This window comes from Ixodes scapularis, unplaced genomic scaffold (genome assembly GCF_016920785.2).
Source record: "Ixodes scapularis isolate PalLabHiFi unplaced genomic scaffold, ASM1692078v2 PGA_scaffold8__174_contigs__length_109621045, whole genome shotgun sequence".
Classification (NCBI taxonomy): domain Eukaryota; kingdom Metazoa; phylum Arthropoda; class Arachnida; order Ixodida; family Ixodidae; genus Ixodes; species Ixodes scapularis.
The window spans coordinates 767,115-790,168 of NW_024609883.1; the positions used below are offsets into that span (position 1 = coordinate 767,115).

Here is a 23,054-nt window from a genome sequence, read left to right on the forward strand (position 1 = left end):
GTTCCACGTTCTAATCCGTTCGACGAATGCCGTGCAGACAAAAGCTAGTTTTTGTCTTTCCATTACTTGTACCAACCAGAGCTCGGCATTCTGACGGCCTCTCCTGCTGGAAAACTTTTCATCCAACGTTCGATTTATAATACGTCAATAAACGTAGAGAGAGGAGTCAAGGGCGCACGGGGACGTCAAAAGGCCGAGCTTTGGTTCGAAGGATTACACCCACACCGAGCTGTCTTTGTCACCACCGTGTCGAACGCGTTCGAATGCGAGAGCCAAGCTCTGGACGCCGACGTTCCACGTTCTAATCCGTTCGACGAATGCCGTGCAGACAAAAGCTAGTTTTTGTCTTTCCATTAATTGTACCAACCAGAGCTCGGCATTCTGACGGCCTCTCCTGCTGGAAAACTTTTCATCCAACGTTCGATTTATAATACGTCAATAAACGTAGAGAGAGGAGTCAAGGGCGCACGGGGACGTCAAAAGGCCGAGCTTTGGTTCGAAGGATTACACCCACACCGAGCTGTCCTTGACACCACCGTGTCGAACGCGTTCGAATGCGAGAGCCAAACTCTGGACGCCGACGTTCCACGTTCTAATCCGTTCGACGAATGCCGTGCAGACAAAAGCTAGTTTTTGTCTTTCCATTAATTGTACCAACCAGAGCTCGGCATTCTGACGGCCTCTCCCGTTGGAAAACTTTTCATCCAACGTTCGATTTATAATACGTCAATAAACGTAGAGAGAGGAGTCAAGGGCGCACGGAGACGTCAAGAGGCCGAGCTTTGGTTCGAAGGATTACACCCACACCGAGCTGTCCTTGTCACCACCGTGTCGAACGCGTTCGAATGCGAGAGCCAAACTCTGGACGCCGCCGTTCCACGTTCTAATCCGTTCGACGAATGCCGTGCAGACAAACGCTAGTTTTTGTCTTTCCATTAATTGTACCAACCAGAGCTCGGCATTCTGACGGCCTCTCCCGTTGGAAAACTTTTCATCCAACGTTCGATTTATAATACGTCAATAAACGTAGAGAGAGGAGTCAAGGGCGCACGGGGACGTCAAAAGGCCGAGCTTTGGTTCGAAGGATTACACCCACACCGAGCTGTCTTTGTCACCACCGTGTCGAACGCGTTCGAATGCGAGAGCCAAGCTCTGGACGCCGACGTTCCACGTTCTAATCCGTTCGACGAATGCCGTGCAGACAAAAGCTAGTTTTTGTCTTTCCATTAATTGTACCAACCAGAGCTCGGCATTCTGACGGCCTCTCCTGCTGGAAAACTTTTCATCCAACGTTCGATTTATAATACGTCAATAAACGTAGAGAGAGGAGTCAAGGGCGCACGGGGACGTCAAAAGGCCGAGCTTTGGTTCGAAGGATTACACCCACACCGAGCTGTCTTTGTCACCACCGTGTCGAACGCGTTCGAATGCGAGAGCCAAACTCTGGACGCCGACGTTCCACGTTCTAATCCGTTCGACGAATGCCGTGCAGACAAACGCTAGTTTTTGTCTTTCCATTAATTTTACCAACCAGAGCTCGGCATTCTGACGGCCTCTCCTGCTGGAAAACTTTTCATCCAACGTTCGATTTATAATACGTCAATAAACGTAGAGAGAGGAGTCAAGGGCGCACGGGGACGTCAAAAGGCCGAGCTTTGGTTCGAAGGATTACACCCACACCGAGCTGTCCTTGTCACCACCGTGTCGAACGCGTTCGAATGCGAGAGCCAAACTCTGGACGCCGACGTTCCACGTTCTAATCCGTTCGACGAATGCCGTGCAGACAAACGCTAGTTTTTGTCTTTCCATTAATTTTACCAACCAGAGCTCGGCATTCTGACGGCCTCTCCCGTTGGAAAACTTTTCATCCAACGTTCGATTTATAATACGTCAATAAACGTAGAGAGAGGAGTCAAGGGCGCACGGGGACGTCAAAAGGCCGAGCTTTGGTTCGAAGGATTACACCCACACCGAGCTGTCTTTGTCACCACCGTGTCGAACGCGTTCGAATGCGAGAGCCAAGCTCTGGACGCCGACGTTCCACGTTCTAATCCGTTCGACGAATGCCGTGCAGACAAAAGCTAGTTTTTGTCTTTCCATTAATTTTACCAACCAGAGCTCGGCATTCTGACGGCCTCTCCCGCTGGAAAACTTTTCATCCAACGTTCGATTTATAATACGTCAATAAACGTAGAGAGAGGAGTCAAGGGCGCACGGGGACGTCAAAAGGCCGAGCTTTGGTTCGAAGGATTACACCCACACCGAGCTGTCCTTGTCACCACCGTGTCGAACGCGTTCGAACGCGAGAGCCAAACTCTGGACGCCGACGTTCCACGTTCTAATCCGTTCGACGAATGCCGTGCAGACAAACGCTAGTTTTTGTCTTTCCATTAATTTTACCAACCAGAGCTCGGCATTCTGACGGCCTCTCCCGCTGGAAAACTTTTCATCCAACGTTCGATTTATAATACGTCAATAAACGTAGAGAGAGGAGTCAAGGGCGCACGGGGACGTCAAAAGGCCGAGCTTTGGTTCGAAGGATTACACCCACACCGAGCTGTCCTTGTCACCACCGTGTCGAACGCGTTCGAACGCGAGAGCCAAACTCTGGACGCCGACGTTCCACGTTCTAATCCGTTCGACGAATGCCGTGCAGACAAACGCTAGTTTTTGTCTTTCCATTAATTTTACCAACCAGAGCTCGGCATTCTGACGGCCTCTCCCGCTGGAAAACTTTTCATCCAACGTTCGATTTATAATACGTCAATAAACGTAGAGAGAGGAGTCAAGGGCGCACGGGGACGTCAAAAGGCCGAGCTTTGGTTCGAAGGATTACACCCACACCGAGCTGTCCTTGTCACCACCGTGTCGAACGCGTTCGAACGCGAGAGCCAAACTCTGGACGCCGACGTTCCACGTTCTAATCCGTTCGACGAATGCCGTGCAGACAAACGCTAGTTTTTGTCTTTCCATTAATTTTACCAACCAGAGCTCGGCATTCTGACGGCCTCTCCCGCTGGAAAACTTTTCATCCAACGTTCGATTTATAATACGTCAATAAACGTAGAGAGAGGAGTCAAGGGCGCACGGGGACGTCAAAAGGCCGAGCTTTGGTTCGAAGGATTACACCCACACCGAGCTGTCTTTGTCACCACCGTGTCGAACGCGTTCGAATGCGAGAGCCAAACTCTGGACGCCGACGTTCCACGTTCTAATCCGTTCGACGAATGCCGTGCAGACAAAAGCTAGTTTTTGTCTTTCCATTAATTTTACCAACCAGAGCTCGGCATTCTGACGGCCTCTCCCGCTGGAAAACTTTTCATCCAACGTTCGATTTATAATACGTCAATAAACGTAGAGAGAGGAGTCAAGGGCGCACGGGGACGTCAAAAGGCCGAGCTTTGGTTCGAAGGATTACACCCACACCGAGCTGTCCTTGTCACCACCGTGTCGAACGCGTTCGAACGCGAGAGCCAAACTCTGGACGCCGACGTTCCACGTTCTAATCCGTTCGACGAATGCCGTGCAGACAAACGCTAGTTTTTGTCTTTCCATTAATTTTACCAACCAGAGCTCGGCATTCTGACGGCCTCTCCTGCTGGAAAACTTTTCATCCAACGTTCGATTTATAATACGTCAATAAACGTAGAGAGAGTAGTCAAGGGCGCACGGGGACGTCAAAAGGCCGAGCTTTGGTTCGAAGGATTACACCCACACCGAGCTGTCTTTGTCACCACCGTGTCGAACGCGTTCGAATGCGAGAGCCAAACTCTGGACGCCGACGTTCCACGTTCTAATCCGTTCGACGAATGCCGTGCAGACAAAAGCTAGTTTTTGTCTTTCCATTAATTGTACCAACCAGAGCTCGGCATTCTGACGGCCTCTCCTGCTGGAAAACTTTTCATCCAACGTTCGATTTATAATACGTCAATAAACGTAGAGAGAGTAGTCAAGGGCGCACGGGGACGTCAAAAGGCCGAGCTTTGGTTCGAAGGATTACACCCACACCGAGCTGTCTTTGTCACCACCGTGTCGAACGCGTTCGAATGCGAGAGCCAAACTCTGGACGCCGACGTTCCACGTTCTAATCCGTTCGACGAATGCCGTGCAGACAAAAGCTAGTTTTTGTCTTTCCATTAATTGTACCAACCAGAGCTCGGCATTCTGACGGCCTCTCCTGCTGGAAAACTTTTCATCCAACGTTCGATTTATAATACGTCAATAAACGTAGAGAGAGTAGTCAAGGGCGCACGGGGACGTCAAAAGGCCGAGCTTTGGTTCGAAGGATTACACCCACACCGAGCTGTCTTTGTCACCACCGTGTCGAACGCGTTCGAATGCGAGAGCCAAAGTCTGGACGCCGACGTTCCACGTTCTAATCCGTTCGACGAATGCCGTGCAGACAAAAGCTAGTTTTTGTCTTTCCATTAATTGTACCAACCAGAGCTCGGCATTCTGACGGCCTCTCCTGCTGGAAAACTTTTCATCCAACGTTCGATTTATAATACGTCAATAAACGTAGAGAGAGGAGTCAAGGGCGCACGGGGACGTCAAAAGGCCGAGCTTTGGTTCGAAGGATTACACCCACACCGAGCTGTCTTTGTCACCACCGTGTCGAACGCGTTCGAATGCGAGAGCCAAGCTCTGGACGCCGACGTTCCACGTTCTAATCCGTTCGACGAATGCCGTGCAGACAAAAGCTAGTTTTTGTCTTTCCATTAATTGTACCAACCAGAGCTCGGCATTCTGACGGCCTCTCCTGCTGGAAAACTTTTCATCCAGCGTTCGATTTATAATACGTCAATAAACGTAGAGAGAGGAGTCAAGGGCGCACGGGGACGTCAAAAGGCCGAGCTTTGGTTCGAAGGATAACACCCACACCGAGCTGTACTTGTCACCGCCGTGTCGAACGCGTTCGAATGCGAGAGCCAAACTCTGGACGCCGACGTTCCACGTTCTAATCCGTTCGACGAATGCCGTGCAGACAAACGCTAGTTTTTGTCTTTCCATTAATTTTACCAACCAGAGCTCGGCATTCTGACGGCCTCTCCCGCTGGAAAACTTTTCATCCAACGTTCGATTTATAATACGTCAATAAACGTAGAGAGAGGAGTCAAGGGCGCACCGGGACGTCAAAAGGCCGAGCTTTGGTTCGAAGGATTACACCCACACCGAGCTGTCCTTGTCACCACCGTGTCGAACGCGTTCGAATGCGAGAGCCAAACTCTGGACGCCGACGTTCCACGTTCTAATCCGTTCGACGAATGCCGTGCAGACAAACGCTAGTTTTTGTCTTTCCATTAATTTTACCAACCAGAGCTCGGCATTCTGACGGCCTCTCCTGCTGGAAAACTTTTCATCCAACGTTCGATTTATAATACGTCAATAAACGTAGAGAGAGGAGTCAAGGGCGCACGGGGACGTCAAAAGGCCGAGCTTTGGTTCGAAGGATTACACCCACACCGAGCTGTCTTTGTCACCACCGTGTCGAACGCGTTCGAATGCGAGAGCCAAACTCTGGACGCCGACGTTCCACGTTCTAATCCGTTCGACGAATGCCGTGCAGACAAACGCTAGTTTTTGTCTTTCCATTAATTTTACCAACCAGAGCTCGGCATTCTGACGGCCTCTCCTGCTGGAAAACTTTTCATCCAACGTTCGATTTATAATACGTCAATAAACGTAGAGAGAGGAGTCAAGGGCGCACGGGGACGTCAAAAGGCCGAGCTTTGGTTCGAAGGATTACACCCACACCGAGCTGTCCTTGTCACCACCGTGTCGAACGCGTTCGAATGCGAGAGCCAAACTCTGGACGCCGACGTTCCACGTTCTAATCCGTTCGACGAATGCCGTGCAGACAAACGCTAGTTTTTGTCTTTCCATTAATTTTACCAACCAGAGCTCGGCATTCTGACGGCCTCTCCCGTTGGAAAACTTTTCATCCAACGTTCGATTTATAATACGTCAATAAACGTAGAGAGAGGAGTCAAGGGCGCACGGGGACGTCAAAAGGCCGAGCTTTGGTTCGAAGGATTACACCCACACCGAGCTGTCTTTGTCACCACCGTGTCGAACGCGTTCGAATGCGAGAGCCAAGCTCTGGACGCCGACGTTCCACGTTCTAATCCGTTCGACGAATGCCGTGCAGACAAAAGCTAGTTTTTGTCTTTCCATTAATTTTACCAACCAGAGCTCGGCATTCTGACGGCCTCTCCCGCTGGAAAACTTTTCATCCAACGTTCGATTTATAATACGTCAATAAACGTAGAGAGAGGAGTCAAGGGCGCACGGGGACGTCAAAAGGCCGAGCTTTGGTTCGAAGGATTACACCCACACCGAGCTGTCTTTGTCACCACCGTGTCGAACGCGTTCGAATGCGAGAGCCAAACTCTGGACGCCGACGTTCCACGTTCTAATCCGTTCGACGAATGCCGTGCAGACAAACGCTAGTTTTTGTCTTTCCATTAATTTTACCAACCAGAGCTCGGCATTCAGACGGCCTCTCCCGCTGGAAAACTTTTCATCCAACGTTCGATTTATAATACGTCAATAAACGTAGAGAGAGGAGTCAAGGGCGCACGGGGACGTCAAAAGGCCGAGCTTTGGTTCGAAGGATTACACCCACACCGAGCTGTCCTTGTCACCACCGTGTCGAACGCGTTCGAATGCGAGAGCCAAACTCTGGACGCCGACGTTCCACGTTCTAATCCGTTCGACGAATGCCGTGCAGACAAACGCTAGTTTTTGTCTTTCCATTAATTTTACCAACCAGAGCTCGGCATTCTGACGGCCTCTCCCGCTGGAAAACTTTTCATCCAACGTTCGATTTATAATACGTCAATAAACGTAGAGAGAGGAGTCAAGGGCGCACGGGGACGTCAAAAGGCCGAGCTTTGGTTCGAAGGATTACACCCACACCGAGCTGTCTTTGTCACCACCGTGTCGAACGCGTTCGAATGCGAGAGCCAAACTCTGGACGCCGACGTTCCACGTTCTAATCCGTTCGACGAATGCCGTGCAGACAAAAGCTAGTTTTTGTCTTTCCATTAATTTTACCAACCAGAGCTCGGCATTCTGACGGCCTCTCCCGCTGGAAAACTTTTCATCCAACGTTCGATTTATAATACGTCAATAAACGTAGAGAGAGGAGTCAAGGGCGCACGGGGACGTCAAAAGGCCGAGCTTTGGTTCGAAGGATTACACCCACACCGAGCTGTCTTTGTCACCACCGTGTCGAACGCGTTCGAATGCGAGAGCCAAACTCTGGACGCCGACGTTCCACGTTCTAATCCGTTCGACGAATGCCGTGCAGACAAACGCTAGTTTTTGTCTTTCCAATAATTGTACCAACCAGAGCTCGGCATTCTGACGGCCTCTCCTGCTGGAAAACTTTTCATCCAACGTTCGATTTATAATACGTCAATAAACGTAGAGAGAGTAGTCAAGGGCGCACGGGGACGTCAAAAGGCCGAGCTTTGGTTCGAAGGATTACACCCACACCGAGCTGTCTTTGTCACCACCGTGTCGAACGCGTTCGAATGCGAGAGCCAAACTCTGGACGCCGACGTTCCACGTTCTAATCCGTTCGACGAATGCCGTGCAGACAAACGCTAGTTTTTGTCTTTCCAATAATTGTACCAACCAGAGCTCGGCATTCTGACGGCCTCTCCTGCTGGAAAACTTTTCATCCAACGTTCGATTTATAATACGTCAATAAACGTAGAGAGAGTAGTCAAGGGCGCACGGGGACGTCAAAAGGCCGAGCTTTGGTTCGAAGGATTACACCCACACCGAGCTGTCTTTGTCACCACCGTGTCGAACGCGTTCGAATGCGAGAGCCAAACTCTGGACGCCGACGTTCCACGTTCTAATCCGTTCGACGAATGCCGTGCAGACAAACGCTAGTTTTTGTCTTTCCAATAATTGTACCAACCAGAGCTCGGCATTCTGACGGCCTCTCCTGCTGGAAAACTTTTCATCCAACGTTCGATTTATAATACGTCAATAAACGTAGAGAGAGTAGTCAAGGGCGCACGGGGACGTCAAAAGGCCGAGCTTTGGTTCGAAGGATTACACCCACACCGAGCTGTCTTTGTCACCACCGTGTCGAACGCGTTCGAATGCGAGAGCCAAACTCTGGACGCCGACGTTCCACGTTCTAATCCGTTCGACGAATGCCGTGCAGACAAAAGCTAGTTTTTGTCTTTCCATTAATTGTACCAACCAGAGCTCGGCATTCTGACGGCCTCTCCTGCTGGAAAACTTTTCATCCAACGTTCGATTTATAATACGTCAATAAACGTAGAGGGAGGAGTCAAGGGCGCACGGGGACGTCAAAAGGCCGAGCTTTGGTCCGAAGGATTACACCCACACCGAGCTGTCTTTGTCACCACCGTGTCGAACGCGTTCGAATGCGAGAGCCAAGCTCTGGACGCCGACGTTCCACGTTCTAATCCGTTCGACGAATGCCGTGCAGACAAAAGCTAGTTTTTGTCTTTCCATTAATTTTACCAACCAGAGCTCGGCATTCTGACGGCCTCTCCTGCTGGAAAACTTTTCATCCAACGTTCGATTTATAATACGTCAATAAACGTAGAGAGAGGAGTCAAGGGCGCACGGGGACGTCAAAAGGCCGAGCTTTGGTTCGAAGGATAACACCCACACCGAGCTGTACTTGTCACCGCCGTGTCGAACGCGTTCGAATGCGAGAGCCAAACTCTGGACGCCGACGTTCCACGTTCTAATCCGTTCGACGAATGCCGTGCAGACAAACGCTAGTTTTTGTCTTTCCATTAATTTTACCAACCAGAGCTCGGCATTCTGACGGCCTCTCCCGCTGGAAAACTTTTCATCCAACGTTCGATTTATAATACGTCAATAAACGTAGAGAGAGGAGTCAAGGGCGCACGGGGACGTCAAAAGGCCGAGCTTTGGTTCGAAGGATTACACCCACACCGAGCTGTCTTTGTCACCACCGTGTCGAACGCGTTCGAATGCGAGAGCCAAACTCTGGACGCCGACGTTCCACGTTCTAATCCGTTCGACGAATGCCGTGCAGACAAACGCTAGTTTTTGTCTTTCCAATAATTGCACCAACTAGAGCTCGGCATTCTGACGGCCTCTCCCGCAGCTTCTCAGCGCATTAGGCAGATCTGTTAAATTGCTCAGGAGTTTAGCAAACGAGTATTGAATGTAATGGCATCATTAACTAGCTCAAATTTATTCCTGTCTAGGCTGAATGCGACAACGATCAGACGTTCACCAAATGAGCAAGTCATTGTCAGAGCTTGCGAGCCGTTACACGAAATACCATAGAGATTCGCCAATACTGAAGACTCTTCCGAAACTTAATGGGAACGGCGGCGCACGCCCAGAGTAGCGCAACTAACGGGCCTGGAGTTTTCGCAAGCAGGCGACCAAGTGGAAACGTACAGGCTCCGCGACGTTCCTTGCGTTTTCGAGCTACCTTTTCCCATCCTGAAGGGATCTTACGTTCACTGTGTTTGCACAGCGGTTTCCACTGTGCGCAACCGCGCTTCTATTTAAAATCGCTCAGCGGGGCCCGCCAGCATTTTTGAAATGTCTGACGTACACCTAAACCTGTTTGAGGGGTTTGAGATCTTCGTCAAAGTTTTAAAATTGGCCTCACGTACCCTTTCAGATTTCCTGAAGGGTGTAAAATAACCGTCATATTTTACACACACTACAATGCACTATAGCAAATAACACTCACTACTTACACAAAAAAATAAAGCAAAATGCAAACAAACCGCGCTGACTAACAACTCGTTTTTATACATACTTTGTCTTCTTCTACCTCTTGCACTACCGGATTTCCCGAATAACGCGCACCGATCTCCTGCACGCCTACCATTTCTTTCTCTTTGTCTGTCAAGAGTAAAGATGGTGCACTAAAACAGTTTTTTTATAATTCCTGGCGATATGTTCAGCTTCGATAATTTCTCCAGTTAATTGGTTACTATTCGTACCCAGGTAGAACCGAGTTCTGGGCCAAAACTTGGCTTTTGTCTGGGAGTTTAGGGCATTGAAAAGCCCGAAGAAGCCAAAGTAGAGCCAACCTCACCTCCCTTGGAAAAAGTCTGGGTATTTTGGCCCTAATTCGCCAAACGAATGCCAAACTTAGGCTTTACTTTTTGATAGTTCGGCTGTCATCTGGCACCTTCGGGCCAAAATCGCCACAGATGTGCCAGAGTTAGGCTTACTACCTTGTAGTTCGGTTGACATCTGGCATCTTTGGGCCCAAGTGGCCAAACAAGTGCCAAAGTTAGGCATCGCTTTCCGATAGTTCGGCTGTCATCTGGCAGCTACGGGCCAAAGTCGCCAAACAAGTGCCCGAACTAGGCATACTGCCTTGGACTTCGGCTGATCAGGTATTTGATGTACGCGGGTGGTCTTCATCTTAATTAAATAGAAATCAAGTTTTAGTTGGCTGGCCACTTTATCTTATTTTGCTGACCCGACTTTTTGCGATGCGATCTAGTCGCGGAGAGGCTGAGCCAATCAACGGCGTTCGGAGCGAGAGTATTTGAGAAGCGACTTGTCAACGAAGACGTTGGACTCACTCATCGCGCACGCCAGAGTGACCATCTAATTATTATTGTTTTTTTTTTTGCGATGCGATTTAGTCGCACCGCGCCACTGCTTACATCCCCGGTGTGAATGCGCCTTTACAAAAAGTGCTGCCATCGAGCTAACGCTGCGCGAGACTGATGTGCGCACGTCTCCTCAACAGATATTATTATTAGGTGGCACATTGCAAAAGCGAGCGTGGCTCTGAGCGTGTCTTGTATTGTGATTGAGCACTCTCAAATCCTAGCGATAAGAAAGAGCGGAAACGACCGGGACTCCGTGGCGCCGCTCCCGCATCACACTTGGGGAATTAAAATGGAATTCCGGAACTTGTACTATTTTAGCGTGTTGGTACTTCTTAAACATTTAGAAAGTGGAGACACATAAGGGACGATACCGACAGGACAATCTTTCAACTTCAACAACATTTATTTTTGGCTTCAAGCTCAAAGCCCGCCCGCTCCGTGGGAGTACGGGAAAGTGAATTCTCGGGGGAAGGAGAGGAGGCGGAGTAAGTGTACGCGACCGCCCTGTCCTGCGGGGTCAGGTACAAATGGACGCCGAAAGAACTGCTTCTCAGCACCCGATCGTCATTCATTGGAGAAAATGTCCCGGCTGCGCTCTTATTTTCACCGGCACTAAAGCCACGCGATGCCACTGCGAGCGAGTCGGGAGAGAAATAATTGAGGCCTATCGGATGGCGACAAGCCCGCAAAACATTAGCACCTTTTCCATTTCGCTTTAAAGAAAGGAGATTAGTTTTCTGAGGCCCACAATGGTAGCCGAACGCTGACAGACTAGGCAAGGCGACAAGGTCACCGGCAGAAGTGGCCTTTCCTTTCATTCCGTTCCATTTCATTCCAGAGAGGGACTGGGATTTCCCCGTCCGTTATTTCCCTACTGTTGTACAGGTCGGGATACACTCTCTCCCCTGTAGCTCTAGCTGTGCAGCAGAGTTTTTTTTTTTTTTGTTTCTTTATAAGTTGTTTACGTTTTGTTTTCGTTTTGGTTTACTCTAAAGCGTCGAAAATGCAGAGGGAGCTTAGCTGCGTTGTTGATGCCCCTTCGACCTCGACTTTTGCAAATCCTACCCACCTACTTTTTTGTCTTCGTGTGGCCGTCAGCGAAAGCGACACCCGCTTGAAGCAAATCAAAAGGGTGGAGTGAAACGCGTGACCTCTCTATGTAGGACGCGTAGGACAAAAACGTTTGGACAAAAAGTTGTCACGTGACTCTCCCTGTCACGCGGCGGGTCAAGTAGGTCCGGTTTTCGAAATGCGCTCTTCAGTGTTCCGTTGCTTTCGTGCCTTGCAGACGCGGTCGTGTTTTTTCGTCGTAAACGGCCGGAATACGTCCATTCCAATTTTTTGGTAACAGGCATTTTTTTCACCGGAGTTCGTGGAATTTTTGTGATGTGTTTGTTGGACACGCTTCGACAAAAACTGCTCTTCGCCGGCGACGAGACGTCAGTGGAATGTTCGCAATCTACTTTCTCGAGTGTGTTTGTGGGGTGCCTGATTTGGATTATGCATCTATCAAGGACTACATGATATCGCTCTTTTATTAGTAAGTACAGTGCAAGCATGCTTCTGATAGTAGTCCTGCTTTCCTCCCAATCTCCACAGTTTTTTGTTTGATGAGTTTTGCTTGGCATGAGGACAGTGTTAATTCTGTTTTATAATTTGCTTTTCGTTTGACAGAGAAGTGTGACCTTTGTAAATAGGTCCAGACTACACTGTGTGCAATGATAATGGTTTAATAAACTTCTGGGAGCGATCGATAAAATTTTGTTTGTCCGTATATGTGATTGGATATGCGACAAATTATATGCAACGTAGACATACTTGCACGACGTTCGGCCAATACGGAGCAGACGCATCGTAGAGTATTCGGACAATATTGCGCGAACGCTAGGCCGGGGCAAAACGGCTGTACGGCAGTGCTTGCCGGATACCAAACGGCGGTGCAAACTGGACGTTCGAGTGATATTGGAACCGAGTTTCGGCCCGTATTGTCACGATACTGCAAAGTATTGCCGTGCTGCTTGGGAACGGAGGTGATGGCATCTGACCGTCATGTTTCCAACGCTTATTTAATTTAATTCTTTTCTGGGGCGCGTGAAAGAGCACTTCTGTGACACACCAGAGATATCCCAAACTTAGGCAGGCCTCTTGGCTTTCTTTGCCACTTTTGGCACCTATTTGGCACTTCAGTGGGTAGCCAGAGAAGAGCCACACTTCGGCATGCCCCGAATCGCCAAATTAAGATTTACTGCGGCAGTAAATCTTAATTTACTTTGGCACTCCGGTGGAGGACCAGAGAAAAGCCAAACTTTGGCATGTCTAAAATACCCAAATAAAGTGTTGCTCTGGCAGTTATGGCTGAAGTATGGCACCAACTTTGGCGCTCCTCTGGCGGACCAGAGAAACGTCAAACCTTAGCATGCCCCGAATTCCCAGATTAGGATTTACTATGGCAGTTATGGCTCAAGTATGGCACCAACTTTGGCACTCCTCTGGTGTACCAGAGAAGAGCCAAAGTTTGGCATGCCCTAGGATCGCCCAACTAAGGCTATAGTTAGGCACCGTACTTTGGCACTGATGAGTGCCATTGTGCAAAAACCTAACTGCGCCAAAGTTGGGCCCTTATGTTTGCCAGACCTTTCCCAAGTTGGGCCTTCCTCTTCCGTGCTACCTGGGTACCTAAAATTGTACAGGATGGCAGGGGAACGTCGCACCCGCAATCACGGTAGAGTATGCCTAGATGGCTAGAGTTAGCTCTGGTGCTGTTGTTTTTATGCTCACGGAGCCTATTACTGGCATCGTCCAGTCTGCCCTATGTACACTTTTTCGCAAGAAAGGGGAAATGAGTACACCACTTCCTCGGCGGAGCTCAACCAAGCTGTTCTGGTGTTTTTTAGTACAGCTTACTGTTCGGTGAGAACTAGGCGAGTTGACTTGTTTCCACATGTTGGCAAGCTTATTAGGTGCAGAGAGGACGACGTTGATGTTGAACTTGAGAGCGATTTTCTGGATGCTGTGGGAGAACCTGTGGAAGTAGGAAAGAACGACAGGTCTCGTGGATCTATCTCTGGCTCTTGGTGTGGCAGATGTTCCCCCGATTTTTTGTTTTCAAGATGCTCTCTGCGATCGATGTTAATAACGGAATGGAATATCCGGCGGATGTCAATCTTGAAATTTGCGCATCAAAGCTTACTGAATTGGAGTGCTCGCAGCATTTTTGAAGAGAGTTGTTTAGACATAATTTAACGACTCCTCATTTTACCAGCTTAGAATGTGCCGATTTGAACGGAAGAATTGGGTTTTTACCCCTTGGCTCATATTTCCAGCATATATGAATGTGTTGGAAGTTGAGCCTGAGATCTAGGAATCGGATTGATCTTTCTTCTGGAAGCTCATGAGTAATTTCCAATGGTTTCTGGCAGTTTTTAAAAGTTGATAGAACGCCGGCTACAGTGGTTGGAAAATTGCTGTTCTCGGCGTCAAGAGAGATAAAAAGATCGTCAACGTAACAAAATACTCTAGCAACTCTGGGGTAGTCAAGCCAATTGTTCAATAGTCTGTCTTGGTGGGCGAGATAGAGATCACTTAGCACTGGAGCTATACACGACCCAATGCGAACGCCTTTCTTCTGTAGATAAGTTTTTTTCTTTCCAGGTAATAAAGCTCGAGTGTAGATAAACCGAGAGTAGATGTAAAACATTGTCCTCGGAAATACCCAATGAATTTTGGAAGGCCATGCCACCAAAAGAATCAATACTCTCTTCTACAAATTGCAAAAGGCCGTCCTGGGGCAGTTCTTAGTATAGGTCTTTTATGTCGATAGAAAAAGCTTCTAGGTGATTATATCTCTGCTGTGCCAGGAATTGGATGACCTTGTTGGAACTCCTAATGAAGAAAGGGTCGTCAATTGTTAGAAGACTTAGTTTTTTGTCTTTTTTTTAGAAAAAGGGCGAGTGATGTTTTCCATGTTCCCTTTTCGGATACAATAATTTTGAAGGGGTAACCGAGTTTATGGGTTTTGGCACTGAAATATACACTGAGGCTTAGCAACTTGTTGCGATCGATGTGGGTGCAAAAGATTTTTCAGTTCATACGACTGGCACAATTGCCTAGCATATTTTTTGGCCTTACTCAGGGAGACATCTTCATGACAATGGAAAACTGACTCGATTCTTTCCAATATTTTTCAATGTCATAAAGATGTCTCCCTGAGTAAGGCCAAAAAAAAAATGCTAGGCAATTGTGCCAGTCGTATGAACTGAAAGATCTTTGCACCCACATCGATCGCAACAAGTTGCTAAGCCTCAGTGTATTTTTCAGTGCCAAAACCCAAAAACCCGGTTACCCCTTCAGAGTTATTGTATCCAAAAAGCGAACTTGGAAAACATCACTCGCCCTTTTTCTAAAAAAAAACAAACTAAGTCTTCCAACAATTGACGACCCTTTCTTGATTAGGAGCCCCAGCGAGGTCATCCAATTTTTGGCGCAGCAGAGTCATAATCACCTAGAAGTTTTTTCTATTGACAGAAAAGACCTATACTACGAACTGCTCCAGGACGGCCTTTTGCGATGTGTAGAAGAGAATATTGATTCTTTTGGTGGCCTAGCCTTCCGAAATTCGGCGGGTATTTCCGAAGATAATTTTCTACATCTACTCTCGGTTTATCTAGACTCTACCTTTATTACCTAGAAAGAAAACTTATCTACAGAAGAACGGCGTTTGCATTGGGTCGCGTATAGCTCCAGTGCTAAGTGATCTCTATCTCGCCCACCAAGACAGACTATAGAACAATTGGCTTGACTACCCCAGAGTTGCTAGAGTATTTCGGTACGTTGACGATCTTTTTATCTTTCTTGACGCCGAGAACATCAACTTTCCAACCACTGTAGCCGGCGTTCTATCAACTTTTAAAAACTGCCTGAAACCATTGGAAATTACTCATGAGCTTCTGGAAGAAAGACCAATCCGATTCCTAGATCTCAGGCTCAATTTCCAACACACTTATATATGCTGGAAATATGAGCCAAGGGGTAAAAACCCAATTCTTCCGTTCAATTCGGCACATTCTAAGCTGGTAAAACGAAGAATCGTAAAATATGTCTAAACAAGTCTCTTCAAATATCCTGCGAGAACTTTGATGCGCAAATTTCAAGATTGACATCCGCCGGATATCCCATCTCGTTATTAACATCGATCGCAGAGAGCATCTTGAAAACAAAAAATAAGAAAACATCTGCCACACCAAAAGCCAGAAATAGAACCACGAGACCTGTTGTTCTTCCCTACTTCCACAGGTTCTCCCTTGGCATCAAGAAAATCGCTTGCAAGTTCAATATCAATGTCGTTCTCACTGCTCCCAATAAGCTTGGCAACTTGTGTAAACAAGTCGACTCGCCTAATTCTCACCGAAAAGTAAGCTGTACCAAACAACATCAGAACAGCTTCGTTGATTGCGCCGTGGAAGTAATGTACTCATTTCCCTTTTCGTGCGGGAAAGTGCACATAGGGCAGACTGGACGATGCCTTAAGGATAGGCTCCGTGAACATAAAAACAACAGCACCAGAGGTAACTCTGGCCATCTAGGCATACACTGCCGTGATTGTGGGCCTGATGTTCACCTGCTATCCTGTACAATTTTAGGTAGGAACAAATTAAGCAGAGAAATTATCGAAGCTGAACATATCGCAGGGAAATAAAAAAACTGAATTAGTACACCATATTTACACCTCACTGACAAAGAGAAAAGAATTGTAGGCGTCTAGGAGATCGGTGCGCGTGATTCGAGAAATTCGGTAGTGCATGACGTAGAAGACAAAGTATATTAAAAACGAGTTGTTAGTCAGCGCGGTTTGTTTGAATTTTGCTTTATTTCTCGTGTGTAAGGAGTGAGTGTTGTTTGCTATAGTGCCTTACAGTGTGTGTAAAATGAGCAACCAACTTGCCCAAGCTGCTACGTTAACCGTTATAGTTTTCTGAAGGCTGTGAGGTGTGTCGCAATCATATCCGTGAAATCACAGCACTTATCAAATTTGTTTTAACGCGTCTGTGGGAGAGATCACTTGTCATTTCAGGATATATTCGGCGGGGAATTTGCTTCGCATTTCATATTGGGGGGCACCAACGAGTGTTGTAAATTGAGAAGACCTTCCTCCATGCTGTGTATGTGTTCTCTGTATGCTTTTACCGAGCTATGTTGCCACGAATGAACAGGTGAGGAAACAAAAAAAAAAAAAAACTGAGGAAACTGAAACGTTTAAAGGACCGAACATGTGCCCAGAATGAAAAGGAAAAAAAAAAAGATAACGACAGAGCGTCGCGGGCGTCGAAGTCGGCGTAACAGCAGGATCGCGAGCTGGGGCGACACTGACCCCGGCCTGCCACGCGGAGCAACTCTTGTAGCCGTTTGGGTCTCTGGAACATTTGGCCTAGAACGTTCGGCGCGTAGAACATTCCTACCTCGATCAGACCAGAAAGTTCTCGAATATGCGAGAACGCCAAGTAGAAAGAATAATTAAAAGAACATTTCGCTGCCTGGAATCCAACCCAGATCCTCCGCGCGACAGCCAAACACGGTAACCATTCGGAGGCACACATGTTAATGCGAAAAAAGAAAAATTATTTTTTAAAATTTGGTTTCAAAACAAGCTTTTCGTGCAAGGCTCGTCAAATTCTGGGGCGCTGGAGAAAGCAGCTTTCTGCGTTAAGTCCTTATTTCGAACTCTTTTGTTCGCGTTCCGCCTGTTGAAAAGCATGCGGGAAGGGCCTCAGAACACACCAGGTATCTCTGCGGCGCAGCGTTCATCCGCCACATAAAGCACGACTGCTTTCATCGCCGTCATCCTGGCAACGAACACCAAATGACTGGCAGACCGCACGGTACCGCCGCATGAAACCAGCAACAGCTGACGCCATTGTACAAACGCCGTCTTTTAGCCAAAGCCGAAAGTGGTGTGTCAGATAGGCCGCGTTTGCCGGTGCGACGCAGCCAAAGAGGACGAAGCTGAGACAAGCCGACGGTGATTGAGCAAGCGAGAGCGCAGCGAGACGACTGCAATTGGGCATTTATTGGGACCAAATATTGAGACCCACACAAGGCCTCCGGGCTTGAAGCGAACGTCGATCCGACGAAGGTTGTACCGGGTGGCGTTCACATGTTTTTAACCTTGAATCCAGAGTCGGACGAGCTGGCGAACCTCTTCAGCTTATTGAGCTGCAACATGGTCGTCGTGACTTCCATCGTCAGCTGGTTCGTGCGGCAGCATTGCGTCGAGTATGGTCGTTACTTTTCTGCCATGCACCAGCTGAAACGGTCTTACTCCTGTGGTCTCTTGCACCGCCGTGTTGTAAGTAAACGTGACGTTGGGTATCACGTCGTCCCACGACGTGTGTTCTACGTCGATATACCTGGAGATAATGTCGGCGATAGTTCTGTTTAGTCGTTTCGTTAGTCGATTCGACGGTGGCTGGTGCTACTGAGACGAAGAAATTCTTGCGTCAGCTGAGCCATAAATGACGGTACACAGTCTGTATTGAGGACTTCGGAGCGCCGTGCCGGAGGACAATAGACTCAATGAAAAACTTGGCGAGTTCAACAACAGTCCCTGAAAGAAGGGCTTTCGTTTTGGCGCACCGCATGAGATAATCTGTGGCGATGATTATCCAGCGGTTTCCCGATTCAGATGGCGGAAAAGGGTTAAGTAAATCAATTCTGATCTGCTAGAACGGCGTGGACGCAGAAGCCATCGGAGGCAGAAGTCCTGAAGGCTTCGGCGATGGTTTCTTGCGTCGCTGACACACGTGGCATGATCGAGTGTAGAGGTGAACCGTCTATGGTAGCCTTGGCCACTAGTATTTTTCCCGAATCCTGGACAGCGTCCTGCTGTAGCCAAGGCGCCCAGCCGTTCGGTCGTCGTGGCAGGCTTGAAAGGTCTCCTCCTTAAAGTCGGCAGGAATTACCAGCAGGCACGGCGCGCTGATGTCTCCGAAGCTCTCCCTGTAAACTACACCTTGTCGAATGACGATGGACAGCAGGGCTCCCGAGAAGATACGGGAAATAGTACCCCCTCGTACATCGAGGTGCTCGATTAGCGCGCGCAACTCAGGATTCTCTCGTTGACGTCGTGCCATGTCGCCGGTGTTCACAGTGCCTAGGAATCACTCGTCGCCATCGTCGTCGCCGCTACCGGGAGATGTCTCGAAAAGGGCTCTGGGCAAGCAATCGGCGTCGCTGTGCTTGCGGCCTCACTTATAGACCACAGCCATGTTGAACTCCTGCAGTCGGAGACTCACTCCATCGAGCGAGACGTCCTGAAGGGTCCATCAGGTACCGAAGCCAACAGAGCGAGTGGCGGTCCGTAACAACCCGGAAAGAGCTCCCGTAGAAGTACGAGCGAAACTTCGTTATTGCCCAGACGACCGCAAGATACTCCTTTTCAGTCATGGAGTAAGTTTATCTCCGCTTTGGACATTGTCCGACGTGCGTAGGCGACAACTCGCTCGTTGCCTTCTTGCACTTGAACCAGTACCGCGCCAAGTGCTGCGTTACCTGCGTCCGTATGAATCTCGGTTTCCGCATCTCTATCGAAGTGTCCAAGAACAGGAAGAGTCTGCAGTCGTAACTTCAACTCGTCGAATGCGTGATGCCGCTCCTCGGCCCATTGGAACTTTTCGGTGTCCTTCGTGAGTTTTGTGAGCGGTGCGGAAATCCTTGTGAAATCCCGAACGAAGCGTCAATAGTGGGCACAAAGTCCAAGAAACCTTCGAAAGGCCTTCTTGTCTGTCGGCGCCGGAAATGCCACGACGGCGCGAGTTTTCTAGGGGTCTGGGCGGACGCCTTCATTACTAACCACGTGGCCTAAGTAACTCAGTTCTTCTTAGGCGAACGGGCATTTTGACGACTCGAGAGTGAGTCTGGCGGTCCGTGGGGTTGGAGAACAGCTCGGAGTCATTTCAAATGTTCTGCGAAGTCACTTGAAAAAACTACGAGGTCGTCAAGGTAGACAGACAGCTCTGCCACTTCAATCCTTCCAGTACGGTGTCCATGACATGCTGGAAAGTTGTTGGCGCCGTGCATAGTCCAAAGGGCATTACCTTAAACTCGTACATTCCATCCGGCGTGACGAAAGCTGTCTTCTCTCGGTCCCCTTTGCCGACTTCGATCTGGCTGTAGGCGCTCTTCTGGTCCATTGGTGAAAAGTATCGAGAATGACGCAGCCGGTCTAGCGTGTCATCGATGCGGGGTATTTGATAGACGTGGTTTTTATTTACCGTGTTCAGCTGCCCGTATTCCATGCAGAACCTAAGCGGTCCGTCCTTCTTTTTAACCAGCACTACTTGAGAGGCCCATGGACTACTTCCGCATGGTTTTTGAGTTCTTGTACGAAGGTCTTCGGCCCGCTGTCTACGGTGCTGATTCGTGAATGTATCCTTCAGGCCGGCGATACAGGTGTCCCACGACGTAAGTGAAGCCTCGTGGTTTTCGAAACATATCCTCGCAGTGCCCTCCAAGGAGGAGTGGAGGTTTTGAAGGCGCTGCTCCGTGGTCCATCCATTATGGCGGGCTACGTGTTCATTGTGTTGAAGCCAGTTTTCCACATCACCGTGGGCCTGGCCACGGAAGGTCGTCGGTGTTCGTTGGGTTGCGGGCAGGTAGACGACGGGTAGAACGATCTTGGTCTGCAGCGAGTGGCTGTTCGTCGTCCGGGTAGCTGACTGCTCTACTTTGGCAGGTAGGACGTCAAATTCCGGGGGTAGCCCTTGGTTGCGGCGACTTCAACATATCTTCGTTGGGCCTTCGTGGGCTTGGTGTGGAACTTCCACTGCGGGCCCTCGGAGGGGTACGCTGCAGGGACATGTGATGCCCAGAACCTCCACCAAGATGTCAGGAATGAACAGGTGAGGAAACAAAAAATATCCGGTATTTTTTTAGTGCACATGCGTTTGCAGCGGAGATTTGAGACCTGGATATTTGTTTGTCATATGTTAATTATTATGATCGATATGTTAGGATTCCGAATGTTCGAAGAAAGAATTTTATTTGAACGCAGTGTGGTTAGTGGGGAACTTTAATACCTCTGACAGTGTTCAATGTTTCTTTCCTTGGATTGAAAATTCTATACTTGATGAGTATGATTATTTGTCTAGCATTTCTCAGTTTAAAAAACAAAAATTTGCTCAGAGTCTGCCTGGAGTATTTTATAAACGGTAGAAAAAATTTTTCCAAGTGGTGAGCTTTATTTGTTTCGAAAGGAAGACGATCAAGCATTCCCTAGAAAAGCAGTATACGTACATTTAAAAAGCGTTGTTTTAAGGTTAAAGCATGTTTTGCTTTCTAGTATGAGGTTATAAAAGCCTAACAATCATCTCGAGAGGTGGGTATTTGTGATTATGGCCATCCTGTGAGCGGTCAAGGCAAGGCAGTTTTAATCGAGCACACAAGCACGCTTCTCAGATGAGACCGAATGCGCCTAGGTGAAATGAACATCTCAACACCGGTGGTTCCGGCAGCCGAGTTTTGCACCGAACGAGCGCCTCAAGTCTTGTGGAGGTACCAACCAAGCTTCCAAGGACCCGTCGCCAACATCGAGTCTTTTCTTACTGAACTTAACCGTTGACTGCGCATAGCGTGCGACTCCTCTTAGGTCCATTTATTCGACTCTCTCATAACTGCGACTTTTGCACTGACAACCACCGTCCCGAAATTAGGAGTCATTTTAGGGGCGAAGCTCCTTAGGGTCTAGCCATGTCCATCCGTCCGGCGTCCGTACTCACATCGATTGCTCTGCCTCCGGGATCAGCCCACTTTCAAAAAGTGGAAAAAAGAAAACGTACCACCGCACGGGGGTTTGAACTCAGGACGGCTTCCTTACAAGGCAGACGTCTTAACCACTACGTTACACGCCAACATTACATACAGCCGCTCAACGTCTATACAGGAGAGGGCGCTGCGGTCAAAAGCGTATATGATCGCGTTAAACTTTGCATGCATTGGCTCAACGTTTATAGACGAGAGGGCGCTGCGGTCAAATGCTCATCTGCGTCCATACCACACATTCTCTTTCTGACATGGACAATTGACTTAAGCGGTGGAGATGCGTTGCCACGACTTCTAGCGGATGCAAGCTGATCCGCTAGAAGTACCTCTGGCTCTGCATTTCACCGACCATAAAGCAGTAATAATGAAGTCGAAACGTAACCTGGAACTCAGCACTACCTATGAGCAATAAAAAAAATCAGCACCATCAGCATTATCTATTAACAATAAAATCAGTATCATCAGCACCACCAGAGCTTCGCCCCAATCAACATCATTCACCACGTGTAGATATGGCCTCTTTTTTTTCGATCACAGCTGGAACCCACGATCATCTTAGTCACCTAGCGGAGGTCAATATGAGACACGAACTAGACGCGAGCTTTGCGTCGCTAATCGACTTGACTGCGTTCCCCGCGCGGTCTTTCGGTGGGCGACGTCGATTATCCGTACGGCGCGATGTCGGCTCGGCGCTCACCGTCGGCATATCTGGGCGGCAGCAGCCTGCGCATACAGCTGAAGGCGACTCCCCAGTCCGAGTGGTCGAGGTTGTTGCACGAGCCGTCCATCTCGCGGAATGGTCCCGGCCGGCAGATACCGTTGCTCAGCCTGTGGCACTGCTCCTTCACCAGCTGCAGACGGGAGCCCGAAAGGTCTGTGCGTGCCAGGCCGTGGAACTCATCCTCCCAGAACATCTTCATCCTGAAAGGGATGCACACGAAGGAAATTTCGTGAATGACCAGGGCGTTAGAGCGCAGATATTGGCTGGGTTCCGCTGTTTTCGGAACACCCCCTTTTGTCTCGCTATTATGGACGCCTGCCATAACGCACTGTTTGGCGAGGAACACGGTGTTTATATTAATGAGGCATCACTGTTTGGCTAAGCTACAAAATGCAATCTCAAATGGGCTTTCATGAAAATGGAAAAAGGAATCATGAACCGCTCTGCGAAGGTGGATGCCCAGTGGAGCTGACTTTCGAACGAAGGCACATTGATTGTCTTGGACGGTGGTCACCGTAACGGAAGGTACGCACACATATGCCGACGACCATCGGCACCCCCAGGAGCCGTCGGAGACTAGACACTCGCGACGGGAACGCCACCCGGCGGAAGGAAAAAAACACTAGGCACGGAAGCGGCTTGGAACGACGACGACAAAGAGAGGGCGATGCGCTTCCGTCCTCTTTTCCGCTGATTTTCTGGCTAAATTTAGCCGAAAATGTTTACCGCTGAGTTTAGCGGGGAATATTTCCGCAAGATTTGGTTGGAAAATTTTCCGCTAAATTCAGCGGAAAAAAATAAGTTTTTGTGGACGCACACAAAAAATCTACGGAACCCTAGCCATCAACAGCTTCGCTGTAAAACGAATAGAAACTATCACTGATTATGAACAATCCAAGGTTCAC

At 48.7% G+C, this 23,054-nt stretch overlaps 1 protein-coding gene across 1 annotated transcript in view; it reads right to left on the reverse strand.

Moving 5' to 3' along the window:
* LOC8038365 (peroxidase) overlaps positions 1 to 23,054 on the reverse strand; it is a 264,537-nt gene that overhangs the window by 169,500 nt on the left and 71,983 nt on the right. Inside the window, exon 4 of the mRNA XM_029989515.3 lies at positions 22,126 to 22,349. Coding sequence (XP_029845375.1) covers positions 22,126 to 22,349 — 224 coding nt within the window. The remainder of the gene's footprint in view (positions 1 to 22,125; positions 22,350 to 23,054) is intronic.